This window comes from Topomyia yanbarensis, chromosome 2 (assembly GCF_030247195.1).
Source record: "Topomyia yanbarensis strain Yona2022 chromosome 2, ASM3024719v1, whole genome shotgun sequence".
Classification (NCBI taxonomy): Eukaryota; Metazoa; Arthropoda; class Insecta; order Diptera; family Culicidae; genus Topomyia; species Topomyia yanbarensis.
The window spans coordinates 17,761,617-17,777,975 of record NC_080671.1 but is presented as its reverse complement, the minus strand read 5'-3'; the positions used below and the strand labels follow the sequence as shown (position 1 = coordinate 17,777,975).

The 16,359-nt window shown below is 38.8% G+C and overlaps 1 protein-coding gene across 3 annotated transcripts in view; it reads left to right on the top strand.

The window, feature by feature from the left end:
• Positions 1 to 16,359, top strand: part of LOC131678608 (transcription factor hamlet) — a 290,300-nt gene that overhangs the window by 160,560 nt on the left and 113,381 nt on the right. For 2 of the 3 annotated variants that reach the window (XM_058958825.1, XM_058958827.1), the window contains exons 2-3: positions 2,861 to 3,015; positions 3,077 to 3,214. In XM_058958825.1, coding sequence (XP_058814808.1) covers positions 2,861 to 3,015; positions 3,077 to 3,214 — 293 coding nt within the window. The remainder of the gene's footprint in view (positions 1 to 2,860; positions 3,016 to 3,076; positions 3,215 to 16,359) is intronic. The other variant, XM_058958826.1, reaches the window with a different exon arrangement.

Genomic DNA, 16,359 nt, shown 5'->3' with positions numbered 1-16,359 from the left:
TTTCCAAGTGGTTATACTAGCAAATCTTTGCCTCTGTGGCTTGCGTTTGAACCTCAAACACCTTAATTATCAGTCCTATCTGCCCTGATTCCCCATGTTAGTAGCCAATGCGAAGCTAAACCCTTCTGACGCTGTCAGCCAACTAGATAAATTTTTAAATGCTTCCTTTTAAACCTGCAACCAAACACTCCGACGAATTCCATAGCTTCCGATACCCGGCGTGGTAGTTCTATATATATAATTCTTTTCAGTAGCTGCCTCTGACAATGTCTTTCCCAATTCAGAGCTTGAAACCCGAGCCTCCCGAAGACGCACACAGCGGGATGAATCAGGATGCTCCGGCGACGATTCCACCAGATAGCCCCTGGAAGGTACACTGGTACACTGTAGGTACCGGGAGAAAAAATCGGAAGTTGTTGTCCGCTTCGGTTCATTGTTTCACACAGATCTTGATCTTCCCATCGGCGCAGTCTGATTGTCTGTTTCTGTGCATTCATTCGCAGGCACCAGGCATTTGTGCTTCTGAAGAGAAGAGGTCTTTATTTGGACCACAATTGGGTACTTTCGCGGGTGTGTGTTTTTCGATTCGAGATGGCACAAAGCGATGAGGAAGCAGCTTGTTCCTCTCACCTTTTGTTGGACCGAGCAAGTTGCAGTGCCCTGGCGCGAGTGATACGGGATGAGTCGGAGGAGTTGGTTTTTTTCGTTACGGATGGTTCCCACTTTTATTTTTTATTGCAGCGAAGATCTGCAGGAAGAAATATTTATCCAACAGGTACACGAGAAAACAACTGAAAGATGCGCTGGTTGCTGGTTGCGAGGAAGAAAGGAAATGATGCGGCTCGTTGATATTAAATGATAACAATCGGAACAGTTGATTTAGGATTCATTCCTTTCAAAGTAGGCAAACAAATGCCGGAAAATGGTGCAATTGGCGTGATATTTTCGAAATGGTTTTATAGCACAACTTTGTGTGTGGTTGGTCGATTGTGCTATTAGGTAGAAATTTGTTGGTTTAGGATTACCATTTGCACGCTTTTGAGCTTTTGTTTGATGAACCGCACGAGATTTGAGGTTGAAATTGTGAAACAAAATACCAAATGTTCAAACATACGGCTATCTTTGCTTAAAACCAATCAATTGAGAATTTTTTTAGATCGAATCAAAAACGCATCAAGCAAATCCCACAAACCGTTACATTCGAAAGGGTTCTATTTTCCGCCTGATCCACAAAACTGTCAGCTGGTTGGGCAAGCATCTGCCAGATCCTTCCCTTCGACAGTGATCGCACACCGTTAATCGATTTTGTCTGTTGATCTGATTGGTAGGATTGTCGCCTCGAAATTGGACTCTTTCTCAGGTGTGATCGACATGTTTTTTTTTCTTCTCTCAAGCCCAGTAGTGATGAGGCTGCCGGGATTCAAACGGATTAAAGTCCCCGGAAGGCAATTGGCTTCCTCCATCAGTACGGTGCAGTAAGACCGGAGACTAAACAAACAATTTGAAGAGATTAGAACGAGAGTCCCACTGAAAGGTGTGTGCGGCGCGGCCGGAGTCGTTCTTCGCAGATGGATGAAATTTCAAACCTCTCAAGAGGTCGCTGTACCCTTTCTACTTACGTACATCTTCGGGTGGTTCCGCAAACTGCTCCGATCGTCGGTCGGTACTGGGTATGGTGTTTATGTGTTTTTATTTGCTTTTCTTCCTTGTCGCCCTGCTTTGGGGTGATAAACGTCGTATTAGTTACAGTTTGGTGTAATTTTTTCTGGTTTTAAATTCTATACTTCTTTGCCTGTGCGAGGCTGTCATTTGGCGGTAGTGCAGAAGAGGTTGGCCAAACAGGAACTCTCCCTTCGCTGTTGGCGAAAGGATTTCCCATTTTCTTCTCCCATTCATCTTTGGGTGTTGTTGGGCTGTGAACGGTGGCGCCCTTTTGTTTGACAATGGACAATTAGAATAAAATTAGTTTGCGTAATCAGGTCGATTTGAATGGATTTGCTTACAAACTTTTCTCACTCGGTACTTTCGGTACAAATCGGTCCGATCGGCTTAGGTTTCCCGAGCATTTTTTGACTCCGGGCACGAGTGTGTTTTTGTTGTTTTGCCACTCGAGCTGTGATTGAAAGTGATACGCCGATTATGCTGTGTTTGTCAAGACGATGACTTGTTTTTTATTTGGTTTTCTTGTAAGAGATTAATCGACTGACTCCGAAGTCAACAAGTGGCATTCATTGGGACGCCGGAAGGGCGAACCGAACAGGGCCAGCGATTGTTTTAATGGAATATCTGGTAATGGATTTGGATGCGGTCGCGGGCGTTATCCTATTAATTTGTGTGTCATAAAATAATTTCAAGATGACAAGTGATGCTTGTTGTCGCGGGGTTTTGTTTTGCTGGGAGGAATTCTCAAGTGGTGTTTACATAACACGCCTAATTGAGTTCGGGAGTCGTAAATATTGTGGGTCGTATTGACGGTTGAATGTCAGTAGTGGTTAGAGGTTTCCGCCGATAAATTCAGTTTTCATTACAACTTTGTATTTCCATTTCGACAATGGTTCGGCTAAGGCCTCCAGTAACCATTACCCAATCGCGGAGATCTGATAACGATTATATGAGATCATGTGTCTTTTTTCTGAATCGCTGTTGGAATTTCCTTCACTCAGCCAGAAAGCTGAGAAATGTCACACACTTCGTGCGTCTGCATTTGTGATATTTCCCAACGCATCACGATCGCGTCGGTTTGAAAACCGTTAGAACAATTTTAACTATTGATGAGTAGGCGCGACTGCGCCGATGACAAAAACATCATTTTTGTTTTGAATCGTCCGACTGATCGACTCTCTCTGACATTTCCTTGCAGGCAGCAGCGGAGACGAATCGGACTCCTCGCGTGGAGCACACTCCAGCCTAGAAGTGCCTCCGGGTTTGCAGGTGATAACGTTGAACCATCTTCACCACCAAAGCAACGGTGGTGGTGCTGTCGGGGAAGGACTGGCGCAAAGAAAACGGCGGAAGGTAAGCTTATTGTTTTCGCTGAAAAATGTCGAAAATTAACCTATGGAATCTTTCCCTGCAGCAGCTGCACAGTGCGGAACAGTTCCTGGTGCAAATGGCTCGCCTTCAACAAGCACCACCGGATCTGGATATTCACAACGGTTCGGTGGTGGCCAACAAACCTATCTCCAAAGGCACCCAGTATGGACCATTTCTGGGGGTAAGTTGTGCACTCAATTAGGAACGTTGTTAGAGGAGATCAAACAACACAAAGAGGGTTGGCTTTCGAGCAGCAGTAGCATCTTCCCGAAACCGTGTGGGCGTAATGTTTTGACTGTTGAGCAACACCCATCCCCCAGTACCGAACTCTTCGAAGGGGGGTAATGTTATAGGAAACGGGAAAATTAAATCAAATTGCCGAGCGTTCGCAGCTCCCCGCCGTGAGGCGAATTTCGTCCCTTTTGTTCTTTGTCGTGTTACGGATCGTTGAAAGTTCATCATCATTTAGGCTATGGTTTCGTGATTTCTTGAGAGGGTGGTGAGCTACGACTCTGCCACAGCAGCAGCAGCATCGCAGTCAGTAGAAGAAGATGGTGGAGAATGTGCGAAAACATAACCTCACTAACATCATTAAGATATAGGTTGGTTGCTGTGGCTGCTTCTGCTGTTTCTGCCAAGCGGAAACGAGACAGAACAAGCCGACTAAAAGCTGATGTAGTCATTATAATTTTATGAATGAGATGATAATCCGAGGGTTCGAGGAAATAATTGAAGTCGTTGGGTCTGGATTTGTTGTTTTTGGCGTCGTTGTTCTTGCTGACGAACTGTGCTGTGATTTGGGGTCAGAGAGAAGATTTGTGTTGAGGGTTGGGGTCATAAGCGGCAGCACTATTGTGAGAGCGCACAGAGGAGTAACTAGAACAAATTCTTGGCCAATAACCAAAAAAAATTTTTTTTTCGATTTATTATTTATGTATATTTTTTTAGATACCTAAAAGCTACTGCATATTGTGGCAAAATAAAGAGTTTGCCAAAAATTGCTAAACATTTTTTGCATGGATGCAAAATGGCGATATTTTAAGGGGTTTTTAATCATTTTTTATTATATATTCAACAAAATCGCTTTCTAATGATGATGACTGTATTAAATAAGACAATATTATAACAAACCTAATTGAACACAACTATTTGTGTAATCTCAGCTTAAAAATAACCGAAAATAGTAGTGTTTCTGTGAATTGAACCAGCTCTAGAAACACCATTTTTAAACTTTTTATTCCAAATTTGAATGATAAAAAGTTACATTATACGGCAAGATCCGGCAAAGTTGCTGAAACAGCATTACAAAACAAGATTCCGGCTATCCGAAAAACATTCAATCTCTTCCGATCTTTTCCGATCTACAAATTCCAAGCGATTTGAAAATATTGATATTTCCACTAATTTGAGGTACACCAAAATGCTGTAGGGCCAAATACTATGTTTGGTAAAATGTATATCTATGAAGATGTGCACAGGTATCCCTTTTTTCTCCTTTTTCCACTGACCAATTGTTCATGCATCGGGAAAAACAAATGTATTCACAAAGATAATACTAGTATTCGGGAGGAACTAGAAAAATGACCTCTGCACTGGTAGGTGGATAGATGCCAAATTGTCCAAAAAACTAGTTATTTACTATTTTTAGTTCATATTAAGGCATAATAACAGCAATAGCCGCAAAAAATAGTTTTGGCCAGGATTCGACCCCAGTTACTCCTCTGTGGAGCGGTTGTTTCGGATTTGAATGGCGGATGTTTGCGACTGTTTCAATACTATTTCGGAACTATGACTTACCGTTGTAGGCTAATGTAGATAATGTGGGTATTTGCCCAATTAGCCTAACGTTTGTGTTGGCAAGTAGATATTTTTTTCGATGCGAACTATTGGTACTCTAGTCTAAAAAAACATTTGGTTTTGAAAACTAGTTTAAAGAAGTTCGAATGATTCGTTGAGAACATCAAACACCCCAACGTCGGTAGCTTTTATACAGGCATATCCCCGTTCACCAATAAAAACAGTCATCCCAGCAATTGAAGTTTTATAGCACGCTACAAGTGCAATCTAAATTTTATGAGAGAGCTATAAAAGTACGTTAAAACCTCATTTGTTACTAGGGATAGGGGGACCCGGGGCTATTAAGACAGTGGCGGTAATTCGGACCCCCTCGATTTCTCAGAAAATAGCAAGACTTTCTGGCTATCGTACATATCCATGGAACCGCTATTTTGAAACATTAATTTTGAGAACTGATTTTGGTTCCTTGTTCTTTGAAGAAAGGAGACACAACGTGTTTCGTTTTTTTGCCATTCTCGAAACAAAAACCATTCTCAAAACAAAAATCATTATGATGGAAAACCGTGGTTAAACCAACGAATAAAAGTGAAAAAATAAAAGGTAAGTGTTTTGGAAAGTTTGAGGCTTCGATTTTATGAAATGATTTTTATTTGGGTGAAAACACAGATATATTCGGGACGTTTACCACTTTTGTGCAAAATGAACGTACGGGGCTATTTGGACCCCCTATTTCGTCAACCACCCTTCAGCAGCTTGCGGCTTTTTTTGCTTCTTAAGGACTGTCTTTCATAAATATTTCATAGGTAAACATAATTCGATCGCAAAAAATTAAAAAAATGACGGTCTGAATTGCCCCGTAGGGATGTCCGAATTACCCTTATATTGTAAAAGGATGGAAAAAAGTAGAGGTTTGCAAATCGTCATCTAGCGCTGCCATTGAGTAGTGTAAATCAACCTTTTAAGGTACCAAAATGTAGCTGCTTTCAAATTAACATGTAGGACCTTTGACCGGTAAATTTTTTCACATCTATCCATCTAAAAGGGCGATTTGCTTAAGTAGGTCCGAATAGCCCCGGGTTCCCCTATGTACTCGGTTGTTATGGAAATGACTTTATTTTTAGCTTAACAAAAAAGTATTTGATTAAAATATTTCGTCACAATTTGACCATGACCAATTCGACTGAGTTTTAAACCAGGTTTTTTTGGTCTAGTTTTGGAGCAAATTACTATAGGGTTGATCAGCTGTCCCAATGAAGTACAAAAATTAGATTTATTTACACCACGTTGTTAATAAGTGAGTAAATTATGGTTGGTTCAAGCCCAGGGTATAGACAACGTATAGAGCTTCCAGGCCAGGAATACATTTCCCAGGAATCCTGGGATTTTTCATTTTCCGGTATTCTCGTATTCCAGGTATTTATCGTTTCTCATTCCCCTGATTCGGGCATATAGGGAAAAAGTTTTTATTCTTTTTAAAACGAAATTCAGTGTGAAATATGTTGATTAACAAACATTTGGAGAGGTTAGAAATTGCCAACAAGATTTTTTGGACTGGTTCGAATTATTGTATTTTAAACAGTAAAACTATCTGAGAACGAGTTACAGGGAATGAATAACTCTGTACGAAAAAAATATTCACTTAAATAATGTTGTGTCATTTTTCATAAAAATAAAAAAATTATCCTAATAATTTAAATTGCAAAAAAACATTTTTTTTAATTTTCGTCAACAAAAATCTAACGGGAAAAGAAACATTTTGAATTTGATTGCTGGAGAGCTTATTGGTAAAAAAGTTTTTATAACAATACAACGTTATACATGTTTTTTACGTTCGTCCACGTGGAACTCAGTGATGTCGTCAGGTTGTAATCTAACTCGCTGTTATGCTCGTCGGGTTAACTGGGGGGATCTCCTGGGCTCGATTGAATGCAACATCAACTACGACTGGAATGTAGAAAATCGTGAGTATTCGTGAGTGTGTGGGGGTCGAAGCCGCCATCACGTGAGATACAGATGACAGCATTCTGGATGATGCTGTTACACGTGAGTCAGATTTATTTGCCATTTTATAAAAGATTGCTTCTGAAATTCTTTGGAGTATGCTTGTGGGATCTTAAAATTGTCATAGGGTTCTAGATCTCCATGATTTAAATGATATACTTTTTTTCATAATTTCTAACCCAAATGAAATAGGCAAATTAAGAGCGACCCGATCAGAACGTCATACCAGAAAGCTATCAAATTTATATCTCATGTTGATATTTATTACTCACTGTGTTATCTTTATGATATCCCAAACGCATATAACGATGATGTTATTGTAAGTAATATATTCTTTCACAATTATCTTTGAACGCTAACGGTTAACTATGAATGGTCGTTCCATTACACAAATTACCGTCTATTTACAAATACACTGAAGTCTCTTTAATGCGTCGTTATTCAACTTTTTAAAGCAAATTTTCGAAGTTTTTTTTCATTTCCTAATATTTGCGTTCGGAATTGCGTTTGGATATTCAAAGTTTCATGATTTCGAGTACAGACAAGGTTTAGATATAAGTGGTCGGAAAACTTGTCAATAATGTGTTAGTTTGACTTACTTGGTGGCAGTGTGATTGAGAAATGACATTACCTAGATTCTAAGACACTCGTCTGATACACAACTTCGAATATGGGTCGCATGATTTCAATGTTGAAGCCAATATTCATAAAAAGTTTTGGAATCGTAAAGTTATTAAAAAGCTTTCCTAAAGATTATTATTTTCCTATAGAACTTATTTCGAATAAAATGAACGAAGAATTAAGCACTCCTGATGAAAGAAAGAAACACGAATTGAAATAAAAAAGCATTTTTACACTATTTTTATGGTTTAGTCAAATGAATACATCAAATTTTTTCTTTTAATCAATAGTGCATATTGTGTAAACGAATTGGTTGGTGTTAATACTCCTTAAAATTAAGTCATATTTAGAAAAAAATGTGTTATAGAAAAATATTGAATATTCTAGAATTCGTCACACCGAAGAATCTTCAACCATTTCTCGAATTTTCTGATTATCTGTTATAATATTCGCAGTTGATAGGTTAAACTACTGTAAAAGATTTGTATTTCTGGGAGTTTACTAGATGTGAGATAATTTTACTGGTTTGCTTAGTCTTCCCCATATCAAAATTGTCAATAACAAAACCCTAAAACGACTTTACTTGAATTCTCTTCTTTGGTATTCGTTTCTTTGAATCTATTCGGAATCGTAAATAGCATTTGGCGCATTCTCTGTCAAATAATGTACGTGAAATATCCGCTCAATGTTACTATGCTGTTGTGCTATCTTATGACAAACGCCATTTTGCGGCAAACGGAGTTAGTAATGCCACATTACTAGTCTGAAAATTCTCTACAAAGTGGCTTTTTCAAAATTTTGAAATTCTACTTGGTTACGTGGATATAGCGAGAAACATGATGAGAAATTGAGTTTTTTGCTTCATATCACTGTATCTAGGGATTTGCTCAAGTTATATTGAAGTTTTAGATGTTTTTATGTGTAAAAATTTCTGAGGAACACAATGGCATACAAATTTTCAAAAGAAAAATACATGAGTTGTGAGAAAAATACAGTTTTAATTTTAAACTGCAAATATAGCATATTTGGCAACACTGTAACCAAAAATAACTATTTTTTCTAGATTCCCTGATTCATTTCCTTAAAAGTGCATCTCACCAACTGTTTATAGACTAAATGAAACCAAAGATATGAATAAAAATTAAAAATTGAAGATTTTTTTTTCTATGGAAAATTTTCCATTCACGATTATGACACATCATACCAATTTTGTCATCCATACACGTCTATGACACGTGTGAGTGCACCTTTTGTTAACATTCATAGTAAAAACTCGCAACATAGTCAACCGATCATCGTAATATTTGAGAGATTAATACAGAATAGATAGAAGCATCAATTGTCTTATTTGGATTGTTTATAGCATTTATACGTTGCAAGATATTCAATTTCAAACTTTGAAAATCGTTTTTCTTGAAATGTACTAAATGGCGTTTGTCATAAGATAGCACAACAATGACGATATCGCATCGACATTATTTCTAGAAATCGTGTAAAACATGTTAACGTACAAGAGAAGCGGCGAAGCGCACTTTTCTGAATCTAAAAATAGCCCTATTTTCCTAATCTGAAAAGCTATTATAAAGCTAATCAGTCAATCGTAATATAGGCAGCTGTAGTAGTGAGTAAAACTGTACGAAAACAAAGCGTATGACACAAGGAAAACCGACAGTCCTTAGGCTTTGGCAAAGTTCAATGTGTGCGTTCGGGAAACATCTTCTGCATCCATAATCGTTTTGCCCTTGAGGGATGCATGGAATATTATGCTAACATTAAACATCAGTTGAAAACAACCCAGGGTCAACTTGACAGACAGTGCTTGTTTCATATATGTACCACCGATTTGATGGTGGCGCTAGTATGCCTTCTCTGTACGAGAACCACGAACAACGACACGAAAAAGTTTCAAGAGAAATGTGTGATTCGTTACGTGTGTTATGAACGCCGTCAATGCAGCTAGAGCAACATTTAGAAAAAGCGTATTCCAAAATGTGGATAAAGTAAACTATTAATAGAGAGTTAATTTATTCCTGGAAACTGTCAGCAAAGTTACATAAATCTTATTATAAATTTAGCTGGAAGTCGTTGTTTTTAGCAACCGGCTCTCTTCCTACCTAAAAATGTTTTGGTTTTCTTGTTGTGTGAAGTTTGTAGTCGGTAAATCATTGGTGCTTTTTTCTTCAAAAAATTAAATGAAAAGCATTTTGGCCAATGAAAGTAAATCACCAAGCTTAACAATTCGTGAACCTACGATATTTTTTTTCAAGTTCATTAAGAACGTCAAGAATTCTAGTATTTTGATCGGGAAAATGAACAATATATGTAGGATTTTCTACTTATTTTGCAAAATTAGTTTTGAATAGAATTTGTGTGCTTTTATCAGAACCGGCAGCAAACCGGTAGTGCTCGGATTCATCATGGGAGCTGCCAGGAATGTACAATTTTGTTCGACTCTTACCAGAGTTTTGTTTGACTTTTGCAATAATTCTGTCCAGAGGATATTGCAATGGTTTTGGTACGGATCCCTTCAGAATTATTCTGGCATTTTACTCCAGTTTGATAGAAACCTAACGAAACGGCATCTACCGGAGGATTTCATGCCTGGGGAGATGTTTATTCGATCCGGGAGATTTTCGGAAATTCCAATATAAGTGAAAGGTGCTTTATTTTGAAAGTCATCTTCTTGTATTTCCGAAAATCGAATATTTTATTTTGGATTTTATAGATTCAAAATGTAATCTAGGTTTCTGTTTAGGTATGGTGAAACGAGGACAGTTTGTAATTTGCACAGAGAAATAAATTTGATGATAGAAATGCTTAAATTGTTTATTTCTAACAGCTGGAAAATAATAAATGGGATGCGCCTTTTTCAAATTTTGCTCCATACGAGCCGCCATGACATCATAAAATCACCATGCAATTTGCTTATGAGTTCAATATATGGGAGCTGTCAAGTTTTCCCCGGGCTGGTTGAAAACAACGTCGTTGGTTCATGCAGGAAACTTTCCCATCAAACTTAGAATACCCAGGTTCAAAGCGCTATATCCACAAATAACAATCAGCGTGTCATATATTCACAATAACAATTAGTACATTCTGGCTAATTGTTATTGTGAATATATGACACGCTGATTGTTATTTGTGGATAAAGCGCTTTGAACCTGGGTATTCTAAGTTTGATGGGGAAGTTTCCTGCATGAACCAACGACGTTGTTTTCATTTGGCGTTGCAATCATTTGACAAAACATTAAAAAGCTTTTGCTACATGAAGCTTTTTGCTCGCAAACGAAAATATTGGCTGTGGGAGAACCCAACAAAATTTGTTATAATGCTGATAGAAGCCTATCACAAGTTGACACATTTTTGATATATACAAGAAGCATTTCTGTTATACTTTCTGTTATTTTACCAACTAACGAGACCAGAGTCAACTTGTTGTCATAACTAAGTAATAATTTTATTATTTCTTTCTGATCTGGGAGTAAACGCGCTTCAACCTAGACTTATTAGCCAGGGCAAGGCTCTCTCCCATCTCAAAGGATTAAAGGAGTGACATAAACCTTCTTAGCCAAGTCACTCATAACGATTTATTATATTCCCTTTAAACTTGAACGGTCGTTACGGTTGTTTTCGTTTCTTCCTCCTTTAAGATTCAAAATAATTCGTTAACTAAATTATTCAATTAATGAATAATTTAATTGCCGTCTAATTTTGAAACATCTTCAGACTCAACTCTGCACAGTAGGCCCGGCCGCTTTAATATTTGCGACATATGAAAATATGCTTCAAACATCGATATTGACAAGAAAAACACAACAGAATAACTGCAGTGTTTTCCAGGATGCTTTTCAATACTGGCTGTGTAAGGGTTAGAATAGATAAATAACTTTATACATGTTTTTAAATGTCATACTAAGTGACATACAGAACTGTTATTTTATTACAGAATACAATACTAAACATCATTTTAAATCAAAATGCATTTAACAAAAATCTTCCAAAATGTGATAGGGTGATGAGCCTATTTGCGCCATGTTTCCATTATCACCCTACCCGTTTGAAGCCGTTGGTTAGAGCAGTATCTGCCATCTTTGTTCAACGCATTGAGTCAAATGGTAGCGCAACAATAGGGGCACTCGATTCGGGTTTTCATTGTGCTCAAACACGAGAATTTTACTGTTTTCAACGCATTTGTGTTATTATATTGGTTCTTAACAACGAAGCAAAGCGGTTGATGTCAATTTTTACGCATTCCATTGATTGTAAGGCAAGAAATTACCGAATTAGTGCGGCACCTTGCTTAGTATGGTGAAAATAGGCTCATCACCCTAGTTGTCGAGATATTTGGAATTTTGCTCCAACAAGAACAATTAATTCGTGTAATTATGTCCCTTTTAAAAGTTATTCGCGTTACCCCATCTTAAAATGTGAACAATCTAATGTTTATCGTTTTACAGACGTATTTGTGGTTGAGATATGAAATGAACTGCTTCGTTTCTAACAATATGTCATGATATCGGCATAAGCAAAGTTATGCTCGAGTGTATGTAGTGTATGTTACTATATCCCCACCTATTTGCACCCACGATCTACCCTGTCATCTATCTCACCACACACCCAAAGCCCGTAGGATCGTTAGAACTTATTAAACTCCTATTCAATCATCTGTAACTGATCCCCGTCCGCCGAAAATCACTAACCCGTATCGCAAAACCTCTAAAGCGCAAAGTGAACGTGGCTTTCGAAATTCACGCCTTGTTGTGTTCATCCCTTCGCATTTATGTTTTCACTTAGGTCCCCCACACAAATCAAATTTTTCGCCTTGCTGCTGCTGCTGAGCGGATTTGAATTGATCCTTTCGGTTTTGCGGTGCCGCGTTGCAAGCAACAATCAATGTGGTCAAATCGGAGACTGCTGCTGCCGGTGACAACTGTTATTGATTTTGCGGCTCAGCCGCCGTTCGCGGCTCGGAGAGGAACGATCACAGAAGCGGATTATGTTACAAGCTAAAATGAGCAATCAATATGTTGCGATTTTTTGGCTGCTGATATTTTGGCTACTGATATTTGCTCCGACGGATGTGTGCCATTGCGATACGCAGGCGAATTCGGGTGTCAAAATAGAGTACTGTTTCCGTGAGCTGCGAACTTTCGAGTAAGATTGATGACGCAGTTCTTACCATGAAAGGACCTCCTTGAAGAAATAGTTATCCTTTCGCCAGTTGTTGTGGGATACCTAGTAGGTAGGAAGGAGAGTGAAAAATGATGACAATATTAACTCGATCCCAAAACAGACAAACCTCTGCCATTTAGCACCCGGTAGTGATTCTAATTGAAAAATTGATTTGCCCCCTTGAAAGAAGCATCATTAATTTTCCTGCTGTCAGTCAGTGCTCACGAATGTGATGAAAAATCGTTTGTGGTAATGATGGTGCCAAAAATCTTTCCGTTTCTTTTTCACTTTTATATCTCAAGCAAACGAAGTTAAGAAGATACAAATTTAATTCCACTGTTCGTAGTTTGCCAAGTACATAGGAGAAGCTTTGGATTGGAAGGATCTTTCACTCTATTATGTTGAATCCAGGTAGCATCCCGTAATAGGGATGATGCGGGCTGATGAGTTTTGTGACAGCTCGGGAACATCTTAATCGGATGCTTTCCCGTTCAATGGAAATGGTTTTCGAACGAAAACAGATTTCTGCGCATTGTTCGGTGATACAGATCTTTAATTTTGCGAATCGTCTGTGCCAATTCTCCGGTGGTCAAACGCTGTGTCCTCTGCGTGCAAATACCGGCCGGTATGTTCGGACTTGATTGATGAGTTATGTAGATCGGATGCTTATCAAATTCGGTTCAATCTTCTTTCGATTGTGCTAATTATGTTTACTGACAACCATTTCAGTTGAGGACAGACGGCTGCTGCAATTTTGTTGTTTGTGTAAACATGGCCTGCTTTGGGCCATTGCGTGAAATTGGTCACAATGCTGTAGAAATCTGACAGTGACAAATGTTGAATTACTTAAAACGGCTGAAATTTGAAAAAAAAATCGAACTTGCCTAACGACGTTGCACTTTGAACCATAAACTATTTTTTTGTGTTTAAATGTATAATTAGCTTTCGGTCTGATTGCAAAACTTGCCCTTTAAAAGCAAATACCGATTGGTTATCACCTGCAAACATTGTAAGTAGAGATTTCTTGCAAACTAAACCTTTCATTTAACCGCAGTTATTAATTATCATCCAATGAGTCGGCAGCTTGTCCCATTGTCACCCGTAATTTCAAAGGCCGAATCTTCAGCAAATTTCTTTCCAATTTTAAGTGTCAAGGGATTATGACACTTTTTCTCTGCTGCCACAAATAGGCGGCGAAAGACAATGCATTCCACTGATGAGCGAGACTTATTTAGTAAAACTTCAAAGGCCGACGGATGTTTCTTTGCTGTATACCGGGAGAAGAAAAAGGACGATAATCCTGTTGCTGAGGGCCGCGGCTGAAAGACCGTCCATGGGTGTCAATAGTCACACGCAGTTTGGACAAATATTTTCAGGTAGCTAATTTTCATATTTCATTCATTGTTCATCCAGATGGAACTAGATTCGGAGCAGACGGAGACGGTCTTGTCTTGTCGACTGGGTTCGGTCGGCTACATTTAAATCTGACGAGAAGGAAAAAAAGAACAGCAAAATATTAATATTTCTTTGTTCTGGTAGTTGGGAAACCCTTCTGTAAATGTCAATCAACCGAAGTGATGTTCCGAGGGTTGTCTGTTTCATAGTTCAGTGCTTTAAGGATGCTGATAAAGATAACTCAATTTACACCTGGCAAGCAATCTCAATTTTGAGTTTAAAAATGATTTCGATTTTTACGTCGCTAGTCCCAGACCTTCCTGCAACTTTCCCAATCCTCGTTCCAGATACATCCCTACCGTGTTGGCAAGAGATTAACCGCTGAACGGAAGCAAATGGCATTTTCCCGATATTCAGCTTCTGCCTATTCCATTATCCTTGCTAGATGGGCTCGACATTTATAGGGGGTAATTTGTGTCTATCGGCGGCGTCAACACAGTTGGGAATGCGAATCCTCTGCCTGATGTGCTGCTTCTGCGTGTCTAGGTATCAGTAATAAATCTGTTTGGGTTTCAGTTTAAGGCTCATTTTACGTTGTTTCCAACCACCTAGCTTGACACCGAGGGATGTCGGTTCTGTGATGATGTCTGCCACAGACCCCAGCACCCTGAGTGTTGATTTGAGTAACAACTGGTGTGAAATCCAATCAATTCTGGGGTTTCAAGGATTAATTATTTATTGGGCAAATCTTCTTCCCTTTTTTCGAAAAATTGGCTCAGATTCAACTGTCGAAAAAAACAGGGCAAAGACACTTAAGAAGATAATCTCTAAAGTGTAAAACTTCTCAGCAAGGGGTTGTTCGAAATAGACAAGATGTTACCCTTTTAACTGACAGGATAAATTCACTTCCTTGTCAGTGAGCTTAATGCCTCAACTGCCGACTAGTTTTCTCTCACGCAGATGATGACCAGCTCCGGTGTCAATCAAAATCGCACGCCGGTTGACCGGCGTTTTGTACTGCTTTGTTGACAGCTCCCGGTGTCCAGTTTTCCCGGACCAAATTAACATGCTTGAAGGGGTTTTTTTTTTAAATGCTCGCAACTGACCACTGAGTATCACATTTCCTGTCGGTTTCTTAGACATTTGTAATCTGAGATAAGGCATGTTTCGAACCAGCACATGCCAAAGTTATTGGTTTGTGGTGACTTTTTGATTGCCTCCCGTGGAAAACTCTTTCGCCGGATTGCAGCTCGGCGATGTATCGAATTACAAACCGACAAATCATTCAGCTGTCAATCAAAACCGTCTTGGAGGCATTTTCAATAAATCACTTTCGCGCCTTTCGGTGCTGGTTGTGCCGACTTGATTCGGGCGGTGGGCCGTTAAAATTATAATTTTCTACCCTCGTAAAGGTTCTGTCTAATTGTTCACAATTATTATTCGGGCGGGGCGATGTGCCTTCCCGCCAATTGTGCATGATTTGCTTGCAGGCGGTTGTCAGCTTGTGTATATGCAATAAAACTCCGATTTGGGAAGTTTGCAACTTCTTCGGTTCGTGTTTGATGATTAAGTTTAATTAAAAACCCAGATTCGCTGCGGAGAATCCTAAGACTGAATGAGACAATGCCGGTGGCGACATATTTTGCAGTAATTAAACGGAATTAGACTCGCTGTGCCGTAAATAAGCGACATAACGTTTGTAGGGTGAAAAAGAATGGAACTCATTAAAATTTCAACGGTGACGGAGTTGAAAATTTTTGACGCGGAAGTAGTTGCCGCAACAAATGTTGCGTTCTATCATTTGCTGGTGAAAAATGTTGTAACTAAATTCAATGACAGCGCTGATCTATACTATATTTTATACCAGTTTCAGATCCAAATTTTTGGATCTTCAAATTCTTCATGCCAGTTGCTTAGAATAGAAGATAAATGACAACACTTTTGAATCACTTCTGTCTTGTCCTTCAATTTATTATATTTGCGTAATTTCTGTCTCTTCTTCGTACTCATGAAATTTTCATTTTATAACGGACTCTGGTTCGTTCATGAATAATCTCAATTAAAGATAATCCACTAATTATTCTAAATATTAAAAAAAAAACTGACGCTGAAATATTCAACCGTGACAGATGTCTTGAAAGTTCACCTAAAGCAAGCAAATGACGTTCCTGGCGACATGTCTTTTATGAAGGACTGCTGCGTCGACATGCCCTCTCATAAAGTTGAGATCGACGGTGTGGTCATCGATTTGAGTGTGCGATGCGTAGGTCTAGTGAAGCACGGAGTTGCCTGTTTTAAGAACATCCTACTCCAGTTAGCGAAGATTTTGAATGGCAATCG